Source organism: Mercenaria mercenaria, chromosome 2, assembly GCF_021730395.1.
Source record: "Mercenaria mercenaria strain notata chromosome 2, MADL_Memer_1, whole genome shotgun sequence".
In the NCBI taxonomy this organism is placed as follows: domain Eukaryota; kingdom Metazoa; phylum Mollusca; class Bivalvia; order Venerida; family Veneridae; genus Mercenaria; species Mercenaria mercenaria.
The window spans coordinates 93,928,294-93,951,833 of record NC_069362.1 but is presented as its reverse complement, the minus strand read 5'-3'; the positions used below and the strand labels follow the sequence as shown (position 1 = coordinate 93,951,833).

The window sequence follows — 23,540 nt, the reverse complement described above, 5'->3', positions numbered from 1 at the left end:
CCTCAATATGTAAGCCAGGTGAGATCTTATGCAGCAAATTTTGCACAAGTTAAATTTGCACCAGTTAAAAGACAAAAATGCAAATTTGAGCAAAGTCAAGAGGTGTTGCCAAGAGATATCATGTCAAATTACCTTCTATTTCCTAGCACCCTACAAACACAGAAAATCTGAAGTATTAACAGTACCGGTAAATCCCCTGGGAACTGTAAGAGTCATAATAGACCTATGCCCCAAGTAGCAAAGTAATGATTTAAAACCAGTCTCAAAACCCCAGCATCTGATTGGCTGATTCTAAACTCAGTCTTTAATTCACCAATGGCAAAATGGTATTCTCAGACTGATCGTCAGTTCAAGATTCAACCAGCAGAATGGTAAAATACAATCTCTACAGACAAGTTTTATGCTTGTGTAGTAAAGGTTTTAGGGAAGATTTAAATCATTATCTGGTTCCAAGGTTTTGGTAGATGCACACCAAAGGGTCAGTTCTGTGTAGTCTCATCAGAATAAACTTAAGTAATGTAAGAGATGGTGATGATGGCACTTGGTATGTATAACGACCATTTTCTTCAGAAGTTTCCAACTGCAGTATCAAACTAACAGAATTAAAACAAAACATAAAAACTTAATAAATAACAGAAACAGATTTTGTTAAAAACAACAGTTAAAGTAACATAAGTTTTACTGCGGAAAAAAATAGATAGTTGTAATTGCAAGCAGTAACGAACACAAATATACATTTTCTTACAAACACAGTCATTGCAAAATTACAACTGTGAGATATTAAAAGCAAAACTGGTGTGATATACATTTATGTGAGCAACATCACTATCATCAATATATGTAATTCTTGTTTCATAAAAAAAACAAACTATTATGTAAATACTCATTTTGGATTTTGTTCTGTCTCATTTCTGGTTAGAAATTTGAGTGTTGGGTCACACCTAGTAACTGCAAAATATACATATGATGCGAAAATGTTACAATGGATGTGGAAAAAAATCTTGTGACTGCTGATTATGATGTGCCTAGTGATAATATGGCATCAAAAACTGTATTACAGTATAAATAAGGGCTGCACCCCATTCGTTGCCACATACCTTGTCTTGTACCTTCACATAGATATACAGACATCACATGAATTACATTATTTATTTTCATAAGTCACTGACAATAATTTCCTAAACATGTACACAGTTATATAGTGATGTACCACTCAAAGTACCACTTTTGCTTAGAAAGCATTGTATTAAGGATACAAGTTTAAAATATACAGAATGCTTGAAATGCCCAAAAAAGAATAAAGCTTTGAACATTACCGAAAGAAAACGAAAGATATGACGCAGACAGTGGAAAGCTTCATGGAAGGTCTGCAGAAAATAAAAGGTAGCCATGAAGAGCTGAAACTTTTCATGCCATTCTGTTTTATGGGAAGATTTAACTGTTTTGAGATGCAGGTTATTTTCAACCTTACCAAACAATTATTCTTTGTCTTCAACTATCCTAAAATGCAAACAATTCAACATGTGATGGAAATAGTTTTTTTTAACCAATACAACCAATAAACCGTTCATTTTTCTGAAATATACCTGTGGATACACAAACAGCACACAAAATAAACTGTAAAAAACTACAAAAACAGGCATGATCCTTTGCAAGGACAATTCCAAAATATCCTGATGTACAAAAAAAAAAAAAACAATGCGGTTTGTTAAAAACTAAAGGCACTTTAATACTAGGGCTATGAGAGAGCTTTTCGACAGCAAGTATCTACAAGACCTATGCTCTGCTCCTACATCTTAAGGCAACAGCTATTCAACAAATGCTCTATAAAAGATGCTACTGGTATATTTAAGCTGTTGATAAAATAATTCCTTTTAAAGCTACACTTTGATCAAAGGATATAATACTGATTTTGGAGATTAGTCTCAGAATTAAAGCTTGCCATTGGTCAATCCAAAAATGAGCTTGGCATCAACCAATCAGATGCAAGAGTATTGCGACTGATCTCTTAACTCAGTGTTATAACCTTTGATCTTGACCTAATACCTTGCTTGGCAATGTCTTCAGTGTAGATACAAATCAGGATTAAAATTTATTTACTGAAATACTTGTGAAAAATTCTTCTTTACTTAAATAGCAATGTAAGTACCAGAATACAGAAATATATTATGTAAAGATCTATACAGTTGATACAGAAACTGTAAAGATAACGATATACAGTCATGCTTGATATGCCAATATCTTATAAAAGAATGAATTTTAAAATTCTCTATATGAAACATGGCAGGCTGAAGTTGCATCCAAAAACATAAATAAAATACTGAAATTTTAGAACAAATTTATTTTTGCCTCTAATAAATGTTCACCTAGGATGAAAGACAACTTTGCACAACCTATACAAACATCAAAGAGATATAAAAAAAAAATCAAATCTTAGAGAAAAGAATTAAATAAATGAGTCAGTCATTGTGTGTGAGATACTGAGTTCACTGATGCTGCAAGCACAGACGGACCTGTAGACAGACATACGAAGAAGCACATGCAGCATTGATACCTCTCAATCACATCTTGTTGCTTAGAGAAAGACAGAAGAACCAATTACTATATGCGAAAACAATCAGTTTCTATAATACCATGCACACAAATTGAAAAAATGCAACAATCACAACCCTATGCATCAACACTATATATCAAACAACTACATGTACACTCTACTATGAGTTCTTATTCTCCCCTTTATCAAACTTTCTGTCAGCACTTTCTATTGCACATTTCAAGGAATTTAAAATAAATTTATATATTTGTTTAAAAATATGCAATTTTCATCACCTGAACAGAGCTTCTATTAAATATTTCTATAAACAGCCAAAACACACAGCACATTAAATAATAAATGTATTTATAACTTACTTTATAGGCTTCCAGTTTACACTTCGATTATCTAAACATGACGGCAAACCACATCACCGGGCTGCCTAAATAATATCAAGCATATACATTTATTACTTAATTATAAATAGTGCTACCATTAAACAAAGTATTCAGAAATTAGGATAGGTAAACAAAATACAAGAAGAGGACTGCCTACAGTGCCATCGCCTCGCAAGTGCTGGACATATTAAGGCAAGTTAATATTCAGATTTTAAGTACAAAAAGGGCATAATCCTGACAAAATGCAGGTTAGAGATTATGGTTTTACAACATACCAAATGATACAAAAGTGAAAGCAAACTGGCTCTTACTATCAGTGTTTGAGAAAGGTGTACTAAAAAAATTTTAACACAAACTCAAATTTCTAATACAAAAAGGGCCATATTTTGACAAAATGCATATCAGAGCGATGATTCTTGGCTTACTAACTCATCTAATGATGACAAACAAGTGTGCAAAGCTCTTACGGTTTTTGAGAAAAGTTGGACCTAAACAAAAATTTTAACCAATGCCAATGATCAAGTGACGACAACAGCTCGTAGATTTTTTTTTAACAAGAGGACCATGATGGCCCTATATATCGCTCACCAGAGTTGATCTGGCCTACTGACCTAGTTTTTTACCCCACATGAGCCAGTTTCAAATTTAGCCTAGAGATCATCAAGACAAACATTCTGACCAAGTTTCATAAAGATTGAGTCACAACTGTAGCCTTTAGTGTTCACAAACTTTTCCTTTGATTTGACCATGTGACCTTGTTTTTTGACCCTAAATGACCCAGATTGAAACTTGACCTAGAGATCATCAAGACAAACATTCTGACCAAGTTTCATTAAGATTGGGTCACAAATGTGGCCTCTAGAGTGTTCACAAGCTTTTCCTTTGATATGGCCTACTGACCTAGTTTTTGATCCCACATGACCCAGTTTCGAACTTTACCTAAAGATCATCAAGATAAACATTCTGACCAAATTTCATAAAGATTGGATCACAAATGTGGCATCTAGAGTGTTCACAAGCTTTTCCTTTGATCTGGCCTACTGACCTAGTTTTTGACCCCACATGTCCCAGTTTCGAACTTGACCTAGAGATCTTCAAGACAAACATTCTGACCAAGTTTTATACAGATTGGGTCACAAATGTGGCCTCTAGAGTGTTCACAAGCTTTTCTTTTGATCTGGCCTACTGACCTAGTTTTTGACCCCACATGTCCCAGTTTAAAACTTGACCTAGAAATCATCAAGACAAACACTCTGACCAAATTTCATAAAGACTGAGTCAAAACAGTGGCTTCTAGAGTGTTCACAAGCTTTTCCTTTGATCTGGCCTACTGAACTACTTTTTGACCCCAGATGTCCCAGTTTTGAATCTGACCTAGAAATCATCAAGACAAACATTCTGACCAAGTTTCATACAGATTGGGTCACAAATGTGGCATCTAGAGTGTTCACAAGTTTTTCCTTTGATCTGGCCTACTGACCTAGTTTTTGACCCCACATGACCCAGTTTCGAACTTGACCTAAATATTATCAAGACAAACATTTTGACCAAGTTTCATAAAGATTGGGTCACAAATGTGGCATTTAGAGTGTTCTCAAGCCAGGCTGTCTAGCATACCCCGACAAAAAAATTAGGGCTAATTTTAGGGCAATTTGTACAAAAAAAATAGAGCTAAAATTAGGAATTTGGTACAATTTTAAGGAAATTTTAGGGCTAAATTTAAGGGAATTTCCAAATCAAAATATGGACTTTAAAGACCATGTAATGTGCTTACCTTTATGTGACTGACATAAAAGTAACTCAGAAATAGTGCTTTATTTACAGAAAAGACGTCTCCTAGCTTTCCACTGTTTTGAACTGTGCTAAACTGTTTTTTTCTGAATTAGAAGAACTTTTAAACAACATTTAAAACATTTTCTCTTTTTGATCATTGCAAAAAAGTTAAAAAAATTAGGAATCTTTGTGAAAAAATAGGGCCTTTTTAGGAATTTCCTTTGATTTTTTTTAAAAAATAGGAATTTTAGCCAAATTGAAAAAAATAGGAAAAAGTAGGAATTTTAGGGACGCTAGACAGCCTGTCAAGCTTTTCCTTTGATCTGGCCTACTGACCTAGTTTTTAACCCAACATGACCCAGTTTCAAACTTGACCTAGAGATCATCAAGACAAACATTCTGACCAAGTTTCATAAAGACTGGGTCACAAATGTGGCCTCTAGAGTGTTCACAAGCTTTTCCTTTGATCTGGCCTACCAACCTAGTTTTTGACCCAACATGACCCAGTTTCAATCTTAACTAGCGATCATCAAGACAAACATTCTGACCAAGTTTCATAAAGATTGGGTCACAAATGTGGCCTCTAGAGTGTTCACAAGCTTTTTCTTTGATCTGTCCTACTGACCTAGTTTTTGATACCACATGACCCAGTTTCGAACTTGACCTAGAGATCATCAAGACAAACATTCTGACCAAGTTTCATTAAGACTGGGTCACAAATGTGGCCTCTAGAGTGTTCACGAGCTTTTCCTTTGATCTGGCCTACTGACCTAGATTTTGATTCCACATGACCCAGTTTCGAACTTGACCTAGAGATCATCAAGACTAACATTGTGACCAAGTTTCATAAAGATTAGGCCAGAAATGTGGCCTCTAGAGTGTTCACAAGGCAAATGTTGACGCACGCCGCCGGACAATGACCGGTCACAATAGCTCACCTTGAGCACTTTGTGCTCTGGTGAGCTAAAAATCAGTGAAGAGCTAAAAATGCCAAATTAAACTGACTTACATATGGTCATGTATTATAATCTATGATGCCAAATGAGGCCATCAACCACTCACAACAGCAAAACATTCATCCCCCCAGGCCGCTGCCTGATATTATCCAGGGTTTAGAGCATTCAGATTCCAACAACAGAAAATAGGAAGGAAACCACCCGAGACCACAAAAGGGGGCATAATTCGGCCAAAATGAAGGTCAGAGTAATGGGACTTGCTGCTATCAACTAGTTTTATAACCCCAAAGACACATGTAAAGTTTCAATTCAATATCTGCATTAGTTCTGGAGATAGTAACTTGCATTTAAAACTTTAACCAGAATTTTCTAAGTCCAAAAGGGGCATAATTTGCTCAAAATACATGTCAGAGTTATGGAACTTGACCCAGTGAGGTTGGTAATTGACCTAGAAAAGGAATAAATAAGTTTCAAAGCTATATGCCTTTAAATGATGGCTGTATGTACTTGCATGCAAAAACTTAACCAGAATTTTCTAAGTCCAAAAGGGGGCATAATTTGGCCAAAATGAAGGTCAGAGTTATGGGACTTGCTGATATCAACTAGTTTTATAACCCCGAAGACACATGTGAAGTTTCAATTCAAAATCTGCATTAGTCTTGGAGATAGTAACTTGCATGTAAAACTTTAACCAGAATTTTCTAAGTCCAAAAGGGGCATTATTTGCTCAAAATACATGTCAGAGTTATGGAACTTGACCCAGTGAGGTTGGTAATTGACCTAGAAAAAGAATAAATAAGTTTCAAAGCTATATGCCTTTAAATGATGGCTGTATGTACTTGCATGCAAAAACTTAACCGAGGTGTGACGCCGACGCCGACGCCAGGGTGAGTAGAATAGCTAGACTATTCTTTGAATAGTCGAGCTAAAAATACTCTTAGTTACTGAGCATACCAGTTGTCAATTTTCTTAATTTTGACTACATCAAGAACCATAACTCAAGCGAGGACTATCCAACCAGTTTTTGAACTTGCCTAAGATAATGTGCCCATAAACATTTTGTCTAACTTGGGTGGACATTTGAACTACCCAAGTTATTGAGAGGACACTGTCAATTTTCACAATTTTGATTAATTCAAGGGTCATAACTCAAGACTGGGTGTTTTTGGCTGATTATCAACCTTGTCCTAAAAATTATGTTCATAAATAATGTGACCCAATTTTCCAAATACTAGACAAGAACTACTTAAGTTAAGAGCAGAAACTGTTAATTTGCCCAATATTCAGTTATTCAAGGGCCGTAACCTGGCCAAGATATTATGTCAATTAAAAATGTGACCAAGTTTAGTGAAGACTGGAAAAGAAATGCTCAATTTAGAGAATGGACACTCCCTATTTTCAAAATTTTGAGTGATTCAAGGGCCATAACTCCAGAGAGACTTTGATGATTAGGCTGGTTGTTTTCTCTCTGAGATATAATGAACATAAACAATGTCACTTAGTTTGGTGAACACTGGATAAGAACTACTCAAAGTAGAGAGCAAACACTATCAATTATCACAATTTCTAATAATTCAAGGGCCATAAACCCAGAGTCTTGGAGAATCCAGCTGGTTATTGAACCTGGCAAAGATATTATGCCCATAAACATTGTGATAAAGTTGTGTACATTGGATAAAAAATACTGAACTTGGAGAGTGGCCAATTTTTATTTATGCAAAGGCCAACACCGCAGATGGTCTGAAGGGGAGCGGTGGTCTTGTGGATAAGGTGTTGGCTGCTCAATCCAGGGGTCGTGGGTTTGAGCCCTACTGGGGTCACGACCATGACTTCTCATATGACACCAGTACTGGTTTTTCCAGGAAGGGGACTCGAGAGTGGTTCCAATAAGCTTGAAGCTTTCATCACAATCGAGCTAAAACAAATTACTATAAACTAACACCGCAGAGCCACTGGGACAGTCCTTCCATTTACTGAATTTGGCAGATATTATGTCCATAATTTTGTGACCAAGTTGTGGAGAATAATGGAGAAGAAATGCTTAAGAACTGCTGCAAGTGGTCACATAATACAACCCATTTCACGGGTGTATACAAATTGGATATCCTCAGAAATATATGAAACCCCTGAAAAAATACAGGAGTATAGGAGTTGGTTGACAGCCTGAGTAAATGCAACATAATAACTAACATATTTACACAATGGCCAGCCCATTAGGTAATATATTTCACAAATAAATAATAAAGAAAGAAATAAACAGGTTAACAAATAAATTAAATGAAAAACAAGAGCTGTCTCCATAGGATGACACATGCCCCCGATGGCACTTTGAATGAAAAGTTATGGCCGATGTTAGAGTTTAGGACCTTTGACCTATAAACCAGGGTCTTGCGCACGACACGTCGTCTTACTGTGTCACACATTCATGCGTAGTTATTTTAAAATCCATGCATGAATGACAAAGATATGGACCGGACACGCCCCAATGCACTATCATAAAATGACTTTAATCAATGACTAAACTGACCTTTGAACGTCTACGTGTTCACCATTTTGAACCTCTGATATGACTGACGGACACCTGTGTCTTGATGCAGACGGTCGAGGACACGTCGTCTTACTGTGGTACACATTCATGCCAAGTTATTTGAAAATCCATCCATCGATGACAAAGATATGGACCGGACACGCCCATCAATGTACTATCCTTTAATGTCTAAGTGTGACCTTGACCTTTGAGCTACGGACCTGGGTCTTGCGCGCTACACGTCGTCTTACTGTGGAACACATTTATGCCAAGTTATTTGAAAATCCATCCATCGATGACAAAGATATGGACCGGACACGAAAATTGCAGACAGACTGACAGACGGTTCAAAAACTATATGCCTCCCTTCTGGGGCATAATAACATGTTTTACAAAAACTGATATTTCATGCATAGCATATTTTTAATATCATGCTTTAATATTTTTGAAGATGGTTAACATGAAAATGTAATGATATTGAAATAAATAGGGCCTCCCTTTCTACGAAAAGCTTGTCTCTTTTTCCAACAGTATTTCTAAAAGTTTGGAAGACAGTGCACAATTTGCAATCTAAGTATAGTCCAGCTCTGTCTAAATACTACACATGATTTATTTTTTTAAGAATTTAAGCTGAAGCACATATGGATTTACAAAGCTTACATGTAGTTTGGGTAATGGAAGGCTCTAATAGTATCATACAAAATTTACAAATGGAGATTTCATCAATTTCTAGTATCATTGAATAAGCTGTTTTTCGAATTCAGGGGAGAAAGCTTAAGGGACCCATCTGCTTCTTAAGACCCCTTTTGCTCTCATCCCCCAAGATGCAGTTTATAAACTTATACAAAACAAAGTAAGCTCCCAAGACCCCATTACTATGCATGAGGAGAAAATGTTTGGGTGTATAAGCAAAGTGCACAGTAACCATGGCAACAGTAACCATGACAACAATGTGATCAACTTACCTGCTGTCTCTGCTGTAAATTAAGCAGCAACAAAAGATGAATATAATGGTGGAATACAACATATAAAGCCATTCTCCATAAACCAAAATAATAGTAAAAGGCTACTTTAGGAGGCCGATTTCTAAAAAAAATGCTTTTATTTCAGCCTTAACTAACCTTATAAAAACTTTCTGTATCATTCAATGACTTAATGTTTTCATAAAGGCAAACAATAAGCCAATCAAGACTTAATAATTTGGTAAAAATACAGAATGCAGTTATTTCTAAAAATCCTTACACTTTCAAAACGTACACATCTGAATAAAATGCTATAATTTGACATTTTTTTTTTATAAAGTTCTACTTTTCTGCTATAAAGTTCACTACAATTCTTTTCAAGGGTCCATCCAGTGGTATAAAGAGAGGTATACAACACTGACTGAAGTAAGTTTTTCTGTGGCTATATTCTATGCAAAACAAGCCTTTTGTGCCTACACAACTTATGTACATGACTACCCTAAATGGGGTTGTGGGGGCTAGCCTTTCTAGCAAATAATCCCAAAGTAGCCTCACTGGAACCAAAGTTTTAAAAGCACCAAACAATATACAGCAGCTTTCTATACATGAATATAAACCAACGAACGATAAAAAGCTACTTCATACAGTACATTTGATAACAAACAATGGATATGGGGTTCTCAACTAATATATATTGTGTCCAATTGTGTTTCAATTACCACCAACACCTTGATTCCCATCTCCTACTACTTATACAGGAATTTAGTTTTTCTACAGATATATCCTGACCTTGAACTTTGAAACTTAGAAACTATAAATTTCAGAAAAACCTGCCTGATGTGTTCAAATAAATTAAATTAAAAACATGACTTCCGTACTTTTAAAAATATCAATGATACAGTTTGACAATAATTGTTGATGTGCATCACTATTAAGTAACTTCGCAGAATTCAAGTAATTCCTCAAACCAGATTTTTTTTCAATGACCACTTTTGTAACTCTGAAGACAAGCAAGCTGATTCACAGTTTGCTCTATCACAATGATGGCATACCATTCTGAACATAACAGATTCCACAAAATCATAATTATTTGTGAAAGGATTTTGTTGTCAAAATAAAATTCCACTCAACAAAAAAATCCCATTTATCAAACTTTTGAAATCAATAAATTCACATCCCACAAATTTTCATGCTAATGAAATCAAACAACTTCACGCTGAGGACAAAAAAAGTTAACACAGCCTGTTTAAAAGCATCATCTTAAATATATATATTTTTATTGGATTTACTCACATCGAAACAATTCAGGTCTTTCAGAATTTTTTCCCAGCTTTTGATGGTGGAGGAAGACCCCAGGTGCCCTCTTAAGCATAGGCAGGCACCTAGTTAGAATCACCATCCAACCATAAGCCACCTAGATGGTTCATCACATGAAGAATTCTACACCCTAAGTGAGGTTTCGAGAGCAAGATCTTAACAGCCCAGCCACAGAAACTCCATAAAAAATTAATTTTAACCTCTAAATATACCTTGAATAATTCTATCTTAGCAATGTAACTGTGTAACAGTTCTCCAATCTACCATCAGACAGGTTTAACCAAAGCCACATTTGAAGTATTTTCATACAAGACTGAATTTTTCTATATTCAAAGGACATTATGCTCACCTGTATTTTTTGAGTTGTGAGATTTCCCTTGATGCAGATTCATTGAGTTCAATTTGATCATCTAGATCCCGCTGTATTTTACGTTTCTGAGCATTCATTCTTGTGACTTCCTCTTCAGCTTCGTCAACTTGACGTTTCAAAGCCTTCACGCGGGCGTTCATCTTGTCCACCTAAAAATATTACCAATACATTTAAGAATGGCAATAAAGTTGAAACCAATCTGTCCTAACAGGTGCTTCCTCGCATGACAAGGTAAGAATGGTTCAAACCCAAAGTGAAAATGTACGATGAATATGTAAATCTAACCACTCTAGCTCTTACAACTTTGTAATGACCACAAGTTGTACAAGTAGCAAATATACAATTTAATTATTACATAAAACTGATGACAGGCAAATTTACTGGTAACAACACTATGACCTCAGTCATAAGAAATTGTAACGAATGTCCCCTACCTAGGGACATTTTTTACAATCCTCTTCAAAGTAAGTGGTCAACAAACTAAAAATGTCTATCAATCATAATTATATATATCGAAAGTATATAATTCACAGAGATGTAGTTTAGAAATGTCTGGAAATCTGTAATTGGTGCATGCTTTAAAATGTAATACCTGTATTTTAAAGATTTAATGCAATTTTATTTCAAAATTGGTAAGAAAAAGTAAGTAACTAGATGCGTGACTTATGCCCCTCACACCTGTCACTGCACATGGTTTCATGACTCTAGGGGAAATAGTGTTTTCAGATAACTGCAACACAAACATTTATGCACTCCAGCCAAAAACAAAAACAAGACAAGAGCTGTCAGTGGACAGCGCGCTCGACTATTCCCAGTGCTTGATAGTATAATATAAGCAATGAGTAAAACTTTAACATTACAATAAGCATATTCTAAGTCGAAAAGAGGCCATAATTCAGTCAAAATGCTTGATAGAGTTGCTTCCTCCTTTTTACAGACTGGGGTCATGATGGTAAACAAGTATGCAAAATATGAAAGTAATATCTCTATGGACTTTGAAAATATTTGGGGTGGTACACAAACTTTAACATTTATTCCAAGTCGAAAAGGGGCCATAATTCAGTCAAAATGCTTGATAGAGTTGCCTCCTCCTTTTTACAGACTGGGGTCATGATGGTAAACAAGTATGCAAAATATGAAAGCAATATCTCAATGGACTTTAACATTTGTGTGACGCTCACGCTAACTCTCACGCTGACGCCGGGGCGAGTATGTTAGCTCCCCTGTTCTTCGAATAGTCGAAAAAAAAAAACCATTACTTTTGACCTCTTAAGTGAAACCTTGACCTCTGAGATAAGGGCCTGGGTCTTGCACATGACATGTCAACTCATTCATGGAACACTTGTGCCAAAAGATTTCAAAATCCCTTGTCAAACTGCAGAGTTATGGATCAGACACAAAACAGACTCTGTTAAACAATCTTTGACCTGTAAGTGTGACATGACTTTGGCGCTAGGGGTCTGTGTCGTGCATGCCACATGTCGTCAAATTATTGGGAGTATTTCTGCCATGTGTTATTTCAAAAGCCCTTGATGAATGGAAGTGTTATAGACTGGAAACCAAGTGTGACAGACAAAACGACAAAGCCCATTTCTGTGTGCCCCATTTTTCTTCGAAAAAGATGTTGGACAATAAACTGAGTCTGGAGACTATCAAGATCATGTTTACTATTTTGCTATGGTCAATTTGGAAAACAAGGCTGGAGTTATAAAAAAGTCTTACTTCTACAATCTTGACTATAATCTTTAAAGACAAGAGATCACAGAGTGATCTTGGCGCCCACCAATGTGCCATTTTTGAGTGTTCCAAATTTCAAGACTTACTGACTAGCTCAAGGTCAAATTTCATTTCCGTACACAACACTGTGCATGTGGTCCAAATTCGAAAGCTGTAGCTTGAGAAATGTGAAAGTAGGTCACTAGATCAATCTTAAGGTCAAAGTTTAATTCGGTACACAAAACTATGCAAGTGGTCCAAATTTGAAGGCTGTAGCTTCAGAAATGTGAAAGTAGGTCACTAAGTCAAAATCAAGGTCAAATTTCACTTCAGAAACAAATCTATGCATGTAGTCCAAAATTGAAGCCTGTACCTTCAAAAATGTGAAAGTAGGTCACTAGGTCAATGTCAAGGTCAAAGTTTGTTTCGGAACACAATCCTATTCATGTGGTCTAAATTTGAAGCCTGTAGCTACAGAAATGTGAAAGTAGGTCACTAGGTCAATCTTAAGGTCAAAGTTCAATTCGGTACACAAAACTACGCAAGTGGTCCAAATTTGAAGGCTGTAGCTTGAGAAATGTGAAAGTAGGTCACTAGGTCAATGTAAAGGTCAAAGTTTGTTTCGGTACACAAAACCATGCATGTGGTCTAAATTTGAAGCCTGTAGCTACAGAAATGTGAAAGTAGGTCACTAGGTCAATCTTAAGGTCAAAGTTCATTTCGGTACACAAAATACGCAAGTGGTCCAAATTTGAAGGCTGTAGCTTGAGAAATGTGAAAGTAGGACACTAGGTCAAAATCAAGGTCAAATTTTATTTTGGAATACAGAACTATGCATGTGGTCCAAATTTGAAGCCTGTACCTTCAAAAATGTGAAAGTAGGTCACTAGGTCAATGTAAAGGTTGAAGTTTGTTTCGGTACATAAAACCATGCAAGTGGTCCAAATTTGAAGGCTGTAGCTTGAGAAATGTGAAAGTAGGTCACTGGGTCACAATCAAGGTCAAATTTCATTTCGAACACGAAATTATGCATGTGGTCCAAATTTGAAGCCTGTACCTTCAAAAATGTGAAAGTAGGTCACTAGGTCAATGTCAAGGTCAAAGTTTATTTCAGTGCACAAAGCTATGCATGTGGTCCAAATTTGAAGGTTGTAGCTACAGAAATGTGAAAGTAGGTCACTAGGTCAAAATCAGGGTCAACTCATGTCAAGGTTCATCTTGCCACTCAAAACCATACATGTGGTCCAAATTTGAATGTTGTAGGTTATTGACAAGAAGTTTTTAAAAGCTTTTCCCTATACAAGTCTATATGAACCATGTGACCCCAGGGCGGGGCCATATTTGACCCTAGGGGGATAATTTTAACAAACTTGGTAGAGAACCACCAGGCGATGCTACATTACAATATCAAAGCCCTAGGCTTTGTGGTTTGGACAAGAAGATTTTCAAAGTTTTTCCCTATATAAGTCTATGTAAACCATGTGACCCCCGGGGCGGGGCCATATTTGACCCTAGGGGGATAATTTGAACAATCTTAGTAGAAGACCACTAGATGATGTCACATACAAAATATCAAAGCCCTAGGCCCTGTGGTTTTGGACAAGAGGTTTTTCAAAGTTTTTCCCTATAGAAGTCTATATAAACCATGTGACCCCCAGGGCGGGGCCTTATTAGACCCCAGGGAAATAATTTCAATCATCTTGGTAGAGGACCACTAGATGATGCTTCATACCAAATATCAAAGCCCTAGGCTCTGTGGTTTTGGGCAAGAAGATTTTCAAAGTTTTTCCCTATATAAATCTATGTAAATTATAGAAATAAACAAAGGGCCATAACTTACTAAAAATTTGTTGAACCAGTCTGATTTTCAGGGGGACACAACTAGGGTACCAATACATCATTCTGACAAAGTTTGGTCAAAATCCCCCTGGTAGTTTCTGAGGAGATGCGATAACGAGAAATTGTTAACGGAAGGACGGACGGACGGAAGGACGCCGGACCACGGACGCAGAGTGATTTGAATAGCCCACCATCTGATGATGGTGGGTTAATAATCTAAGCTTCGAGACTACTTTCAGAATGCAGCTTTACCATTGGTCAAGTTCAAATTTGTGATCAGAGGAATGAAATCGTGAATTCTATAAAATTCTTACTTGTTCTTTATATTGGTCAGCATGGCGTCTCTCGTCCTCTGCCTGTATAGCCTGTTCCTTGAGTTTTTTCTCCAGACGGCGGTTAGCCCTCTGTAATGTGTTCCTTTCCCTGTAAGAGTTTATATATAAAGAAATAAGAAACAGCTTTTCTAAGCACAGAAGTTTTACTTTACTATGCAAGAACAATGTTCTATTGTTTGTTTGCATAAAATTCAAAGTGTATTTAATTCAGTATACTTGTTAACTGTAGAAATTTTTTAAGACAGACTTTAACTGTTGGGATCTTTTCAAAATTTGATATGATCTATTCTAATTTGCACTAAATTTCTATTTGGCCACTTTTAGTCAATCTGTTAGATTATCATGAAAATCCATCTTTTTAAAAGGTGGGACAATTTTATCTTTTATTTCTGATAACTGATGAAAAGGCATAAAATGATGAGCTAAAATAACAAATGGTCTTGATGTCAATTTAATACAAGAGGACCATGATGATCCTGAATCGCACACCTGTTCCCACATGACCCAGTTTTGAACTGAGTATGACGTCGTTTTTCTATCATTTGACATAGTGACCTAGTTTTTGAGCTCATGTGACCCAGTTTTGAACCTGACCTAGATATCATCAAGAAAAAAAATTCTGACCAATTTTCATGAAGATCCATTGAAAAATATGACCTCTAGAGAGGTCACAAGGTTTTTTATTATTTGACCTACTGACCTAGTTATTGATCGCACGTGACCCAGTTTCAAATTTGACCTAGATATCATCAAGGTAAACATTCTGACCAATTTTCATGAAGATCCATTCAAAAGTATTGCCTCTAGAGAGGTCACAAGGTTTTTCTATTTTTAGACCTACTGACCTAGTTTTTGACCGAAGTTGACCCAGTTTCGAACTTGACCTAGATATCATCAAGTTGAACATTCAGACCAACTTTCATACAGATCCCATGAAAAATATGGCCTCTAGAGAGGTCACAAGGTTTTTTTTATTATTTGACCTACTGACCTAGATATTGACCGCACGTGACCCAGCTTCGAACTTGACCTAGATATCATCAAGGTGAACATTCTGACCAATTTTCATGAAGATCCATTTGAAAGTATGGCCTCTAGAAAGGTCACAAGGTTTTTCTATTTTTAGACCTACTGACCTAGTTTTTTGACCGCAGTTGACCCAGTTTCGAACTTGACCTAGATATCATCAAGTTGAACATTCAGACCAACTTTCATATAGGTCCCATGAAAAATACAGCCTCTAGAGAGGTCACAACGTTTTTTTATTATTTGACCTACTGACCTAGTTATTGATCGCACGTGACCCAGTTTCGAATTTGACCTAGATATCATCAAGGTAAACATTCTGACCAATTTTCAGGAAGATCCATTCAAAAGTATGGCCTCTAGAGAGGTCACAAGGTTTTTCTATTTTTAGACCTACTGGCCTAGTTTTTGACCGCACGTGACCCAGGTTCCAACTTGACCTAGATATTATCAAAATGAACATTCAGACCAACTTTCATACAGATCCCGTGAAAAATATGGCCTCTTGAGAGGTCACAAAGTTTTTCTATTATTTGACCTACTGACCTAGTTTTTGATGGCATGTGACCCAGTTTCAAATGTGACCTAGATATCATCAAGGTGAACATTCTGACAAATTTTCATGAAGATCTTGTGAAAAATATGGCCTCTAGAGAGGTCACAAGGTTTTTCTATTTTTAGACCTACTGACCTAGTTTCTGACCGCACGTGACCCAGTTTCAAACTTGACTAGATATCATCAAGGGGAACATTCTGATCAATTTTCATGAAGATCTTGTGAAAAATATGGCCTCTAGAGTGGTCACAAGGTTTTTCTATTGTTAGACCTACTGACCTAGTTTTTGACCGCACGTGACCCAGTTTCGAACCTGACCTAGATATCATCAAGACGAACATTCTGACCAATTTTCATGAAGATCTTGTGAAAAATATGGCCTCTAGAGAGGTCACAAGGTTTTTCTATATTTAGACCTACTGACCTAGTTTTTGACCGCACGTGATCCAGTTTCGAACTTAAGCTAGATATTATCAAGGAGAACATTCTGACCAATTTTCATGAAGATCTTGTGAAAAATATGGCATCTAGAGAGGTCACAAGGTTTTTCTATTTTAAGACCTACTGACCTAGTTTTTGACCGCATGTGACCCAGTTTCAAACTTGATCTAGATATCATCAAGGTGAACATTCTGACCAATTTTCATAAAGACCCCATGAAAAATGTGACCTCTAGAGTGGTCACAAGCAAAAGTTTACGGACGGACTGACGGACGCTGCGCGATCACAAAAGCTCACCTTGTCACTTTGTGACAGGTGAGCTAAAAAATAGAAAATAAAACAACAAAAATTAGTGAATTGAAATGCATTGAACAGTAATCTACGATTAAACTGGTCTCTACAAAAAACCTTCAAGTAACTAATCTATTATGGTCTAACATAGTTACACCCAGTGGAATCAAACAAATGGCTCCTTACTCAACAAATACTGACATTTCAAAAACTAGTTACAGCCATTGGCTCCATTCTAATGTACAACAGTACTGACTCAATAGATTTAGGTATTATACTAGTAAATATCCTTCAATACAGCCTTACACGTTCTACATCCAACTGTTCCTCTATTTCTCAATATAGGCTTACTAGCAGTTTCTAAATCTAACAATTCCTCTATCTCTCAATATAGCCTTACTTGCAGTTTCTAAATCTAACAATACCTCTATCCCTCAATATAGCCTTACTTGCAGTTTCTAAATATAACAGTTCCTCTATCCCTCAATATAGCCTTACTTGCAGTCTCTAAATATAATGGTTCCTCTATCCCTCAATATAGCTTTACTTGCAGTTTCTAAATATAACGGTTCCTCTATCCCTCCTTAACAGCCTTATTTACTTAGTTTCTAAATCTAGATAAACCCTCTTTACAGCCTAACTTTAGTTTCTAAATCTAACGGTTCACTCACCATCCTTGCAGCCTAGCTTGCAGTTTCTAAATCTTAAAATTCCTCTATCCCTCATTACAGCCATACTTACTTAGTTTCTAGATCTAATTGTTCTTCTAAGTTGGACACCTTGCCCTCAAGAGCTGCTATAGTTGCCTTTGTTCGTGTTCTAATCTGGCCTTCAAGTTCGGACAGTTTTTCCTTCATATCCTTGTTCTGTCTCTCAAGCTGCATTCTCTGGGTTTCCAGTTTCTGAGTAACTGATCGTTCTGACTGTAGGTCAGTCTGACACTGCTCATACTGTATAAAGAAATTTATGTATTCAACTTATTACCTGTTTAATAAAGTATTTGTTTTTGCTTTGTTGGAACTGATGTCAAACCAAAAAAGTTAAAGTTATATATATAACACCATTATTAAAATTTTCATTGTCCAATAGATGACCTTTGTAGGCTTTGACTCCTGCTGTTGTTAGGTAAGGCTGGCTAAGAGAAAAAGATTATAATGGTGTTATAATAGTGCATGTAGACTCTAAGTACAACCTTTGGGCATTAGGGCACCTAGTAGAACTGCCGATTTTCTCTTAGCCAGCCTTACCTAACAACAGCAGGAGTCAAAGCCTACAAAGGTCATCTAGTGGACAATGAAAATTTTAACAATTTAACGTAATTTAATGGCCATAATTCCTGATTCACTGGGACAATCCAGCTGGTTATTGAACAAGGCCAAGACTAGGACTATGTATTGAATGGAAAAAATCGATACAATACGTTTTGCAATAAAGAAGGATCAATACATGATACGTATTGACGATTCAATACTCTAGTAGGACCTATAACTTCAAAGCTACAAAATGACGGGTCCAAAATAATTGCTTTGTTTGGGTAACATGACCATGACGAACTGAAAATGTCTAGTTGTGTTGGCTCCAATAAAATTTGAACTCATTTAAATTGTTATAGAAAGATTAAGGCACGATCTTTTTATCTAATACATGTATCAGTCTATATTTCAGAACTATACGCCGGGAAAATGCATATATTTCTTCTTAAAGTCGTAAATTTCGACTGAGAACTTAACATTTATGCAAGGTCTTTATTGTTATACCAGATCTTTAAGTTTGTTTTGCTTTTACTTATTTCTGTAATTACCGAGATTGCTAAAATTAAAACAGCAACACGCGCTGTAACAACATCCATGTAAATGGAATTCCCCGCAACTAAAATAAGTAGCAGGTGCGCTCGAAATGGAAAACTACCGACGTTGCATATGGATTTCAATTCATTTTAGCGGGTAACTTCCTGTCAGTGCGAGAATAAAAATAACAAGAGGACCATGATGGTCCTGAATCGCTCACCTGTCCCCACATGACCCAGTTTTGAACTGAGTATGACGTCGCTTTTTCTATTATTTGACATAGTGACCAAGTTTTTGAGCTCATGTGACCCAGTTTTGAACTTGACCTAGATATCATCAAGATAAAAATTCTGACCAATTTTCATGAAGATCCATTGAAAAATATGGCCTCTAGAGAGGTCACCAGGTTTTTCTATTATTTGACCTAATGACCTTGTTTTTGAAGGCATGTGGCCCAGTTTTGAACTTGACCTAGATATCATCAAGGTGAACATTCTCAACAATTTTCATGAAGATCTCATGAAAAATATGGCCTCTAGAGAGGTCACAGGTTTTTTCTATTTTTAAACCTACTGACTTGGCTTTTAACCGCACGTGACCCAGTTTCGAACTTGAACTAGATATCATCAAGATGAACATTCTGACCAATTTTCATGAAAATCTATTGAAAAATATGGCCTCTAGTAAGGTCAAAAGGTTTTTCTATTTTTAGTCCTACTGATCTAGTTTTTGACCGCAGTTGACCCAGTTTCGAACTTGACCTAGATATCATCAAGATGAACATTCAGACCAACTTTCATACAGATCCCATGAAAAATATCACCTCTAGAGAAGTCACAAGGTTTTTTTATTATTTGACCTACTGACCTAGTTTTTAACAGCACGTGACCCAGTTTCCAACTTGACCTAGATATCATCAAGGTGAACATTCTGACCAATTTTCATGAGGATCCATTGAAAAGTATGGCCTCTAGAGAGGTCACAAGGTTTTTCTATTTCTAGACTTACTGACCTAGTTTTTGAATGCAGTTGATGCGGTTTCGAACTTGACCTAGATATCATCAAAATGAACATTCAGACCAACTTTCATACAGATCCTATGAAAAATATGGCCTCTAGAGAGGTCACAAGGTTTTTTTTATTATTTAATCTACTGACCTAGTTTTTGATGGCATGTGATCCAGTTTCGAACTTAACCTAGATATCATCAAGGTGAAAATTCTGACCAACTTTCATAAAGATCTCATGAAAAATGTGACCTCTAGAGTGGTCACAAGCAAAAGTTTACGCACGCACGGGCGACAGACACCTTGTCACTTTGTGACAGGTGAGCTAAAAAGCCAATGAAAAGCGAGATTTCCTTAAATCACGTGCTTGATTTACATGAGACGTCATGCTTGTCGGCAAATGTCTTTGAACTTAGCTGTCAAAACAAAAAGTGGTTTATGCAATGACTGTTTTGGGATATAATGGCGGCCCGAGGTTACAAAATTATACTTTTCTTTTGATTTCTCCCTGTATTTTATTGTAAAGTGATAAAAATGAAGACGTGTGAACTTATTTTGTGTTAAAAGGGGCATCAATAAATATATCGATACATAAAGAAAGCCGATATGCGTATCCGTGTTAACATGAATATTCAATTCATATATATATACTGTAGGCTTACTTATTTTAGCGGTGTACTAATAACAGCGCTTTTAGCGCTATCGCACGTGCGCTAATTCATGTCCGCGCATTAATTTGTCCAAGCATTTTCATGTACATTTTCATTTGATGATGTTTTCTTCTAACTTTTGCAAATAATTACTCTTGAGAGTTTGCACTAGTGACACTGCTTGCTAATATTTTAAGGTTCGTATGATATTCCTGTTTATTGTTCATATTATTATTTTAAATATATGATCATACAAATTAAAATATTTAAGCTTGTAGTTCGTGTTTTTTCTCATTTGGTCATGTTGATATCGATTTCCGTATCACCTTAGGGCATGTGCGTTGTTGCAGTCGCTCGTTTACGAAAGGTGTGAACGTTTGTATTAAGACACAATGCATGTAGGACAATGGGGATTCAATGATTAAAATGTGTGACAATCTCGTTTTATTTCAGCAATTATAACTAGTATACAGAATATAAAACATGCAGATTATTATAATTAAATACAAGAAGAGATTTACGGTATAACACATTAGTAAATAATTTCAAATAAATCGTACTTTCTTTAGCCCGCTAACAGTGAAAAAAGTTGATTTCATAATCAGTATGATGTATAATTACAGCAGAAACACATTACATAAAAATTGCTGATGGTTAAGTTTATTTCCGAATATTTTCGTAAATCTCCATTAATCTCCGAGAGCCTCATCTCGGACAGCGCTAAAATTAGAAATTAGCGGTCTCGCGAGAGCGCTAATTCACGTCCACGCATTAATTAGGTATTTCACCAAAAATTGCGTTTGTGCTAAATTTTTGCCGCGCTAATAAATGTACGCCTACAGTACCGGTATACTGATCCAGCCCTAGCCAAGACATTATGCCACTAAACAGTATGACCAAGATTGACAGACACTGGATAAGAACTAATATTAAAAAAAATAAAGTGCACAATTTTAATGGATGCTGCCCCCCACCTAAGGTGATCACATAGTATTTTCCTTGATGTAACAAAATCACGCTCCCCCCTCCCCCCAACTCACCCTAAAGTTACCAAGACCCTTGGTCAATTTCCAAAGAGTGAAGGTAGGGCCTGAAAACAGAATCCCAAGTAACAATATTGTAAGATTCATAGCCAATGACATCCTTGGCAAAGTTTTGATAACATTCCCAAACCTACATGTCTCCATAATAAGCTTATGCAATATGTATTTTCTGAAATATTTCATGAAAGTTTGGCAAAAATGGCTTAATCTAAATTTCCACTTGCCTGCATAGTTGCTTTGCGTGCTTTGTCGAGAAGATCTGCATTAGCTCCTTGTTCATCATCAAGTTCATCTTCCAGCTGGCTAATACGTGCTTCTAATTTACGTTTTTCATCCAGCAGCGCTGACCTTTAATACAAATACAGTTATTTATAGAAGTGGTTGAAGAAACTAGTTATCACTTTAGGTGATTAATATCTCCAGACACAGATTTTATACTGTGAAGGGGGTGGGGCCTAGTAAACTGGGTGATGCACTCTGCATGTCCTTTTTGAGGAGATCAACAATTACATTATTGATGTATATTTTATGAAAATCTTTCCAGCAATTTTGAAATATACTGTGGACACTGGCACCTGAACAGAAAGAAAATGCCTTGGTATATGTCATACCTTACCCCTAGGTATTCTATATGAACCATGGTCATGAACGGGAAAATATACTAACCCGTTTCAATCGTAAAATTCTCAACTTAAATGCGCAGTTCCGTGAATGGGTACCTAGTATATTGAACAAGCGATAATTCATCTTCCATCGTGCACCAGTCACATTGTCTCAATATTCCATATTGCTGAGATTATCAACATATTTTATGCTTTTGTCAACGTTACAGAAAAAACTTGCTTGACCTTCCCTAATGAACATCTGGTCTAGAGGTCACGGCAGTGTGCACATGTTTGGCGAAATGTAAACAAACAAAAACAGAATTTTAAAAAAAAATCACATTTTTACAATAAAATCCAATGAAATTCATCTTGTACATGATCTTCAATTTGAAATAATACATTGGTCTGCATCTGTTCTGATTATTTTATTCATTTTGCACATTTATGCTGCATTTTCACATTTTAGCGAACACGTGTAGTAAAATGACGACTGACATACATTTTCACATTAGCCAATCAGAATGGTTTTGTAATCTAGAACGGAACTTCACCAGGGAAGTTCAAGCAAGTTTTTTGTGTAACGTTGAAATAACTATAAACTACGTATTGTTTTTCTAAGATAAGATGTATTGAAGAAATGTGACCGGTACACAATGGAAGATAAATTACTACTTGTTTGATATCCATAGTACACATTTACCGAACTACGTGTTTTAGGTTTGAAATGCGCGATTGAAACTGGTCAGTATATTTTCCCCTTTATGACCATGGTTCTTATAGAATACCTAGGGGTAAGGTATAACATGTACCGAGGCATTTTCTTTCTGTTCTGGTGCCAGTGACTGTGGACTCATAATAAAGCTATAGATCTATTTGACCTTGACCCTAGAGCTAGTGAACAGCGTTATCTGCGCATCAATTTGATGAGATAAACAACTGAAGCTAATTCAGTGAACATTTTTCCAGCAGTTGAGAAGATGCAGAGTGCACACGAAATAAAGCTACTTGACCTTTGCCCTCAGTGTGAACTTTGACTCTGGACATATATGTATCTTGTATTATATGTGCTTACTTGAAATTCCATTAAATAGTTTCAGAGACATGCCTCAAATTTGTTTTCAACATAACCCTTGAGAAACTATGAATCTGGGCATATAAAAACAGGCCTAGAATTCTGTTCACATGCTTTCAAGTGGTCCCTGACAAAAAATGGCTTATTCCAGAGCTGAAATCAACAAACAAGAGGACCATGATGGTCCTGAATCGCTCACCTCTTCCCACATGACCCAGCTTTGAGTAAGACGTCGTTTTTTCTATTATTTGACATAGTGACCTAGTTTTTGAGCTCATGTGACCCAGTTTTGAACTTGACCTAGATATTATCAAGATAAAAATTCTGACCAATTTT

General features: G+C 36.3%; 1 protein-coding gene across 19 annotated transcripts in view; it reads right to left on the bottom strand.

Moving 5' to 3' along the window:
- LOC123562381 (myosin heavy chain, non-muscle-like) overlaps positions 1–23,540 on the bottom strand; it is a 108,077-nt gene that overhangs the window by 5,145 nt on the left and 79,392 nt on the right. For 15 of the 19 annotated variants that reach the window (XM_053537252.1, XM_053537255.1, XM_053537263.1 and 12 more), the window contains 6 exons: positions 21,752–21,875; positions 17,782–17,990; positions 14,706–14,814; positions 10,816–10,985; positions 9,153–9,164; positions 133–150 (listed from right to left, as the gene is read on the bottom strand). In XM_053537252.1, the coding sequence (XP_053393227.1) occupies positions 133–150; positions 9,153–9,164; positions 10,816–10,985; positions 14,706–14,814; positions 17,782–17,990; positions 21,752–21,875 (642 nt within the window). Of the gene's footprint in view, positions 1–132; positions 151–1,471; positions 1,501–9,152; positions 9,165–10,815; positions 10,986–14,705; positions 14,815–17,781; positions 17,991–21,751; positions 21,876–23,540 lie in introns of all 19 variants that reach the window. The other 4 variants (XM_053537269.1, XM_053537256.1, XM_053537270.1 and 1 more) reach the window with 4 other exon arrangements.